The following is an 8,956-nucleotide window of genomic DNA, read 5'->3' on the forward strand; positions in this document are numbered from 1 at the left end:
GTTACAGGCACCACCCGGTGGTGTTCAGAGGATGATTCAGTAAGGGACTACACTCAGTGTTGTTTTTGTTTTCATTTTAGATACAGGCCAAGCTATCGCGCATTCATGTAGAACGGAGAAAATAAGTTACTCATGATTTAATCAACACCCTGCAGCCAATCACAATGGAGTATTCACCCAGACCAATATATAATTGTACTTAAAGGAGCTCTCTGTAGTTTGGGGGCAGAAATGTTAATAAGAAAAGAAAGATCTTCAATGGCTGATTTTTTTCTGCATTAACAAACTAAATAATCAAAGTTTCTGTGTTTTCATGACTAAATAAAGTGAATAAACAAAATGACCTTTAAGGACAACACAATTTTTACTGTTTAACTGAACTTTATATGTGGCAGACCTTGCCACTTTTCTAGCTTCAAACGAAATTCTAGGGATGTTATTTTCCTCTGACAACAGCTTGTTTATTCATTTATAGAAACATTTATATTTCTGAGTTCGAGTAACTGCATTTATAGGTTAATATTAAAAATTCTGAGATTTAATTTATTCACCAAAACTGCACAGTACCCCTTTAAAAGTAAAAGTTGCAGATTAGCATAAACAACGGCAGGCAACTGTCTGTATTTATACAAATTCCACTTGCATTATGTTGCAGGCAATTTAGAACTAAAGAAACTATAGTGGACATGGACATGGAAGAGAGGAGTGTCCCCACACTCCTTGTCGAGTTTTTCATGTTGGTAGGATCAACTGCATGCAGCATGCTGGCAGATACAGTTCAGGCAGGGACAGAGGGGCAAAGAGTCGAAGAGTAACACAGATGGCCATGAAGGGATGTGTCCGTTGGAAATATTACAATTCTGACTTTGAATTTCTTTTCCAGAACTACACAGTGCACCTTTAATTATTTAGTAGTGCAATAATTTAGTGCTGTAGAATTGTTATAAAATTCATTTCCATGAATCTTCCTATGAATTTACAATCGTGTCAGTTTCTTTCTTGGAAATAATAGAAACTATGGGACCTGTACAATTAAGTTTTTTTTTTCTTTTTCTAATGAGTTGCAATCCCAATTTAAGATAATAATGCAACATTTATGCAAAGATTACTTGAATAAATAGCGAAAAAATATATGGTATATGTGAAGGAACACAAACCTTTAGTTCTATTCTGCACTGACAGGCAGCTAAACTACAGTGTACGATGTCTCCGTCCTGTCAGGCTTTTGGAAATCCAAGGGATTGTTCTGAGTGAGCTCACAGTTAGACTTGTCTCATACTCATCTTACTGGGTTTACAGCCTTGATTCAGTGTCATACATCATACTGTGCTGGTAACAGTACTGCTGAAATTGTTGTTTTACTCTTCTTACTATAGGAGACATACAGACCCCTTAAAAGCCACTCTACAGCTCGAACTCTGGGACATTTGACAAGTATTACTCAGCACTAGAGGGCAGTGTGTCACTTCTATACTGTTGGCATCTTCACACACATTTGAAAACAGGGAGAGATCTTTCTATGACTGAATATGCAACAGGTAATTTATATCACTGTAGGTCTGTCTTTTAGATAGGTATGAGACATTAGTGCTCCATCATTGGCTAGATAGGTCATCATAACCACTGTCTTGACCATGTCCATCCCCCCTTGTTCTGCAGTATCAACATGCTGAAACTCCCTGAATATCCAACCCAGGAGGTCCTGAGAGACCGGCTGCTTGTGGCGCTACATTGTGGGAGCTACGGGTATACTATGGCATAAACATCATATCAGTTCCTGCTGCTGTGAGGTCTGCAAACTCATGCAATATCTGACCTCCTCCACAGACACTCTTTTTGTAGGGAGGCGCTGCTTTTGCTGGACAAAAAAAGGGAAACCCAGATTGTTGTAAATGAGCCTCTGGACAGGCACAAGTCTGAACAGACTCCACACTGTCTGGATCGCCACTCACACCTGTGCCACAACTTCTATTTTTTTTATTAAAATTGATATCTGGTAATTTATGCAAATGATGATGTAATATCTTTAAATTTGAATATTTTCATGCACAGATTTAATCAAGTGAAACTACATTTATACCCTGAGTTCTCCACGTAACACACAGGATAATCACGATAAAACATTCATGCAAGCTTGCTGAATGCCATGTATTGATTGGATGAAACGGTCTAGAATTGATCAGTTTCATACAGGCAATCAGTCACCATACATTATATCCATGTTACAGGTTCACAGTGCAGAAGGGCCAGTTTAAGGTTAAAAATAGTTTGTTTTTTGGTGGTGTTGTTTTTTCAGGTCCATCTCCTGTTTTTGTCCTGGTCTATTTGCTCAGTAGCTTTTCTCTGGAATACCAGAACAACTTACAATCAGGGCTGGAAATGTATCAGATGTTTCAGATACCAGTGCCAATATGTTTACTTATTTGTTTAACGTTATTGCATTATGAAGAACCCAAAATCTTGTATTTTCTTCAACAAAATATGCCAAACTTCTCAGATGTTCCAGTATTTAAAATTTAGTAAAAACAATGCACTTATGGCCAAAAGAGCCATTCTAGCTGTATGTGAGAGTTGATAATGTCATTTCCTAACCATGGACATTAATTTGCTGCTATATCAGCCTCTTCCAGCTTCTAGTTACAGGCTTTCCACCAGATGTTGAACCTGGCTGACACTTCCTCCATAGCATACTGGGTAAAGCATTCCTGTATTGAGCTGGCTTTGCGCTTGTTAAAACAGGAAAGGGCGAAACACAAACTGCTGACACAAAGTTCAAAGAATACTACTGTCTAAAATATTGTTGCTAGCTGTAGCCTTCACATTTACCATCATAGGAACTGAGGGGCCCTGACCACAGACCCAATAATAATAATACAATTAATGATAATGAATTAAGATTAAATAACTATTTCTTGAAGTTGAGAAGCTGCAACCAGCAATTGCCTGGTTATGACTAATTGTTTTAGAACTACAAAATATTAAAAATCAATAATTAAGAAAATACCTTATCAAAAAATGAGTCAAGACTAATTGTGACCAAACATTTGTACCAACATTGAGCACTTTAAAGTGTTTCTCATCAACAGCAGGCTGAAGGCAGCATTTCGCTGCACTGGGATTTGAAATATTAGATGCCCTCTTTCGTATGCTGCTGACTTTTTTTTTTTTTTAGGTTTTACCTTGTTTTTTTAACACTCACCATTTAGGAGGACTTTAGTTAAGTGAGGCTAACTAGGTCCACATGTGGTGACTGCAGCTGAGCAGAGCACTTCCTCCACATGTTAGATAGGCTGCTGGACTTGAAGTCTTCTAACTGTTTTTTTTGCAAAGGATATTCGAGCTCATGTCAAAATCCAATAGACACTTGATGGTTTCCATATAGTGTAGGCTGGTTCCAGTAGTTCTGGTCCAGGGTCCAAAATCTGACTACTACTAGACAAAAATAATAAGAACATTAAGTATCTATTGTGTCTCCATCAGCGTTTCAGTCCTGTATGCGCGAAGAAGGTTAAAATCAGCTTATAGAAATCAAATATGTGTGAATTAGAGTTTGTTTCTGTGCCTACCCACACTGATGTTGCATGTATCAAATTACACTGATGGCATTGTCAACTGTTAAAATAGTCAGGAGCACTGGCAAATACTAATAAAGAGGGGCTATCACTGCAGAAAACTCTGTTAAAAATCATTTTGAGTATGTATAATTCTGACCAAATAAGTACAAATGAACACCAAGGATAGAAAGTCTGGACTTGGACTGGAATTATCCAGCTGTGACCGAATGTGTATTTGCTGAAGAGAAGACTAAAAACATCTCCACAGGTCTTTGAATTACTGTAAGGCCAAGATGTTTTCCATTGTCTACATACTGTAGCTGCATAAACACGCCCTGTAGCATGAAATGCATGTGTCATGTAGTTTACTATATGCAATGCTTTGGCATTTTTAGGTGAGGATTTTGCTGTGATGTGTATTTGTGCATCATGAATGAATAACAATCCTCCTTACTGATAGATTTCTGTTTGTCCCTGTCTGTGACTTCAGCAAGGAGCTATACAAGATACCCACATGACAACAGTTTGGCATGCAGTGCCAAAAAAATAAAAGCTGGAATTTAAACATTTAGCTTTTTGCTTTTTTTTAAAAAATTTTTTGCTGATACAAGAATGCTGAAAATGTGTTTTTATTGTTAAAAAAGTGGGGATCATGTCATGAAGTTTCCCTGCGTTCCATTTGTAAAGGGAGAGTACACTTTGATTTATTATCTATCAGTGTTTGAATGCCTCGCCTGAAATGCTTTTGTAAATTGATGTCAATGTTTATTGAAAATGGAGCCTTTATACACATTGCTGTAAATATCTACAATATCAAATGATGTGTTTTACCATAAATATATCTTGTGCTTTGAGATTTTATCCAATAAAATGTTTTTGACAATCCAGGTGACGTGGTAGTGAAGCCAGCGGGCTGCAGATGAAAACATGTCTCATGTTTGTGTGAGGGTGAGAAAAGGGTGGCACGCTTTTTGAAACGTTTCTAACGCCATAGCACGCACGCACGTGCGCGCGCTATGGCGTTAGAAACGTTTCAAAAAGCGTGGCCTGTGCAGCAAGCCGCGCCTGACGTGTAATGTAGTTTCCTCATTGACTTATAATGGCCCCCCGTTCACGCGCACGTTCACGCGTGATGACTGCTGCACACCGGTAATCACACAACGCATAGTGACTACGTGTAACATTCATGCGTCTTTTTGCAAACGCACGTATGAAGATGATTGAACATTTTTGTCACGTGCTTACGCGTACGCAGAAATGACGTGCGCAAACTCTGTCACACGTAACAAGAAGCTGCGTACGTATGAAGCAGCGTGCGCACGTCTGTCTGTCACTGTTTGACAAATGTTGTTAGGCGTTCACACGTATGTGCGGTTGCAAATTCTGATGCTTCGCAGCCGGAAGTTGATCTGCACCGTGCGCACCAGTCCGCGTACATGAACGTGTCGCGTAGTTGTTCTGTGTTCCATTTTCATCCAGTAGATGGTGCAATCGATCCAATGCGAGATACAGACATATAGGCTTTTGCATGACATGATTCATTTTAACCCCAGAGTGCAGCAGCACCGAGATCCTCCTAGTGGCACCGCAGTGGCAGTCAGTGGCAGTCAGCGGCAACCTGTGGCCTGTTCGTGGCATTTCCTGGCACCTGCTCGGTGTCCAGAAACGCCTCCCTTGACTCGCTGCCAATAAGGGCAGGGCAACATTTCCTGGGATAACCCGTGTTTGTTGTTACGACAATCACTTCCGCCATGGAGTCATGATGATTTCAAAATAAAGGCATAAGGGGAAAATCCGCTGCTTGTTTACTTATTTTAGTGTACAACGTTTTGCACAATTTCTCTCTGTTTTGTACTTCTTAATATTATCTAAATATATATTAATATCTGTTTCATAGCGTAAATGTTAATGTAAAATAGTGTACATATTGTACTATTCTTAATCTTATATTTAATATTTCCCTGTGTTTATATTATTCTTATCCTTTCTTATCTTAAGCAGCGACACAGTGACAATAGACACTGCCAGTGTTGGAAATATTCCTAATATGAAATACAATTTCAAAAATATATTAATTAACAGTTGCTATGTGTTGTGTGCATATCTTATTACTTAATTAGATTGCACCTGAATTGAATCATCACGCGAAGCGTGTCCTTTACTTGCTTTATTGTTCCCATGTTACAATGAACAACCGCCTCATGGCTTCCCTCACACTTTCTGTGCGCCCATGCGTCACTGCTCACGTGATCAACATAAACCAATACATGACATCCCTCCTTTTCTTGGAAATAATAATTAACCTCTTGAACAAAGTCTGCCAAATATGAAATATAACTGACTTTCAAAACTTTCCCTCTCAGCTCTTTTTCTTAGCTGGATACAACCCACCAACTGCATACATACAGTATGTGTTTTTCAACAATAAAGTTTTAGAACAACTTTTCACAATACACTCATATTTAGTATACTGTTCACTTCAACACAAAATCACCATATCTTTCAGGTGCCCTTTTAACCCTTAGGGGTCTGATTCTTGTCATGTCTGATATATGAGTGTCCTGGTGTGGTGTTTGAATGATATTGGTCTCTGTGTCCGCACCCAGCACACTGTTCTCCTCTCTTGAGGTCTCTTCTTGTGTACTATGCATTTCCTTATGCTCCGTTGTCTCGTATCTTTTCACGTGTGGTGTTCCTTTTGTAACGTGCTCCTGTTGGAGATTCAACCACAACTTGATTTCCTGTTTTGCTCACAATTTTATGTGGTGTTGGGTGGAATGGTGTGGAGAACTTATCCACTCTGTCCTGCTGAATGAGTACTGTATCTCCAATGTCCACTTTTGAATATTGAGCCTTTCTTCTTTCATCAGCATATAATTTTGCCTTTCCCTTTTCTTCTGCATCTTTATCACGCACCTCCAGTGCTGCTGTGTGTGATTCACAAATGTCTGGTAACTTTCCCCTTATTTTTCGGTTAAAGAGGAGTTCAGCAGGGCTCTTTCCTGTAGTAGCATGCGCTATGCTCCTGTAAACAGTCACATATTTTTTTAGTTCGCATTTCCAATCCCTTCTGCTTGAGCAATTTTGATTCTCTTCATCAGTGATGAGTTTTGGCGCTCGACTTCTCCGTTAGCCTGAGCCCATTTTGGTGTTGTTCTCACATGTTTGATTCCATTATTTTCACAATATTCTCTGAATAGGTCAGATCTGAACTGAGGTCCGTTATCTGACTTGCAGGTGACAGGTAACCCATGTCTGCTGAAGATTGACTCCAGACTGTCAATGATTTTCTCTGTGGTTGTCGATGTCAACACATCATTACTCATAATAGCGACTGTAGTAATCCACTACTACAAGTATGGAATGATTGCTTGGCAGTGGTCCTAACAGATCTATGGCCACATCCTGCCACGGACCGTCTGGTAGCGGCGTGGTTCTTAGTGGTTCAGGTGGATCAGGTCTGGCCACAGTCTGACATCCATGACATGCCTTGCAGTATTTCTCAGCGGCTCTGTCCATGCCCGGCCACCACAGTTTGGTTCTGAGATGTTGTTTGGTTCCGACAATTCCTAAATGTCCTTCATGTGCCAGGCTAAGTGCTCTGGCTTGCAAACTTTGTGGGAGCACAATGCGATTTCCACGGAGGACTAAGTATCCCATTACACATAGTTCATTTGCAATTGGTGCATATGGCTTACAGTTCTCAAAATGTCCACTTGTGATTGCTTTGCGCACCTCTTCTAGTTCTGGGTCAGTAGCAGAGGCTTCCTCCACCTCTCTGGTTGTAAGTGCTTTGGGCGTGGCACTCACTGCAACAAATCTCACATACTCCTCTGACTCATGTCTGTGTATCTCTTTCTTAGCCGTGTCCCCCAGCAGTCTTGACAAGGGGTCAGCTATGTTCTGTTTTCCTGGTACGTGCACCACTCTGAAGTCATATGGCTGTAATCTGAGGACCCAGCGCTCTATGCGTGCACATGGTTTCGAACGCTGACTGTATATGATTTCCAATGGCTTGTGGTCTGTGATTAAGTCAAACTTTCTGCCGTACACATAAGGATGAAGTCTTTCACAAGCCCACACCAGCGCCAATGCTTCTCGCTCTGTCTGAGAATATCGTCTCTCGCAGTCTGTCAAGCTGCGGCTTACATAGCAGACAGGTACCATCTCTCCTTGCTGGTCCTGCACTAGTACTGCCCCTAAGCCTACGGGACTGGCATCCGCTATTACTTTTGTTGGTGCTTCTTTATCAAAATAGGCTAGGATACCAGCTCTGGCTAGCTCATCCCTTAAAGCTTGAAATGCTCTTTTCTGTTCCAGTCCAAAGTTAAATGGTGTGTCTTTTCGGGTCAGGCGTCGTAGTGGTTCTGATAGTGTTGCAAACTGTGATATGAATCTACTGCTGTAACCCACAAGTCCCAGGAAGCTTCTCACCTCAGTGGCGTTCTCTTGTTCTCTAGCCTCTATCACAGCTCTTACTCTCTCTTTTGTTGGTCCAATGCCTTTTTGTGACAAAAGTATACCCATGAATACTAGTTTGTCCATGCTGAATTGGCATTTTTGGGGATTTAGCGTTAATCCGCATTCCAAAAGTCTCCTCATGACAGCGTGCAGGCGCTTGTCGTGTGTTTCCTGGTCTGGCGCATGCACAATCACATCATCTGAGATATTCTCGACACCTTCAATGCCTGACAATGCAGCTGCTATCTCCTGCTGGTACTGCTCGCTGGCTGATGATACACCAAATATCAGTCTCTTATACCTGTACACTCCATTGTGTACTGCAAACGTTATTTCACGTGATTCTGGTGTCAGTTCTAGCTGATGATAGCCCCATTTCAAGTCCAGTTTGCTAAATACAGCAGAACCATTCATGCTTTGGAGTATTTCATCCACAGTAGGGATAGGGTATCGTTCTCTTACAATTGCCTCGTTAGCTCTTCTCATATCTAGGCACATCCTGATATCCCCATCAGTCTTTGGAAGCACAACCACTGGATTTACCCATGGAGTACCCATTTTCCCACTCCCTTGAACACATCTGGGTATTGCAGCTGGAGAGAGTCTTTAATGTCTGTGACAGCTGAGACATTCTCACCGATTTTCAACACCCCAAACTTAATGGCTGTCTTTTTCCCCAGGAGTGGTTCCCCATTACCTTTAATCACCATAAATTCAGCCTGTTCAGTTTGGTTGCCAATTGTGATTTCACAATTAAAAGCCCCTTTGACAGGTAGAGCTTGACTGGATGAGTATGAGTATAACTTTCTCTGTTCTTTTGGTACATATGAATGACACTTGATCTTTTCTGCCTTCAGTCCCTCCCACACATTTTCTCCCATTATGTTACTTGTAGCCCCAGAGTCTACTAACATTTTCAGTTCTACTCCCCCCACACAAAA

The 8,956-nt window shown here is 40.8% G+C and overlaps 1 protein-coding gene across 4 annotated transcripts in view; it reads left to right on the forward strand.

Annotated features, from left to right (window-relative positions):
* The window catches only part of hace1 (HECT domain and ankyrin repeat containing E3 ubiquitin protein ligase 1), a 51,346-nt gene extending 46,905 nt beyond the window's left edge, over positions 1-4,441 (forward strand). For 3 of the 4 annotated variants that reach the window (XM_030394070.1, XM_030394072.1, XM_030394071.1), the window contains one exon: positions 1,660-4,441. In XM_030394070.1, the coding sequence (XP_030249930.1) occupies positions 1,660-1,762 (103 nt within the window). In that variant the 3' untranslated portion in view covers positions 1,763-4,441. Of the gene's footprint in view, positions 1-1,376; positions 1,539-1,659 lie in introns of all 4 variants that reach the window. The other variant, XR_003981193.1, reaches the window with a different exon arrangement.
* Positions 4,442-8,956: the final 4,515 nt, after the last annotated feature.

The sequence above is a fragment of the Sparus aurata genome, chromosome 17 (assembly GCF_900880675.1).
Source record: "Sparus aurata chromosome 17, fSpaAur1.1, whole genome shotgun sequence".
Taxonomy (NCBI): domain Eukaryota; kingdom Metazoa; phylum Chordata; class Actinopteri; order Spariformes; family Sparidae; genus Sparus; species Sparus aurata.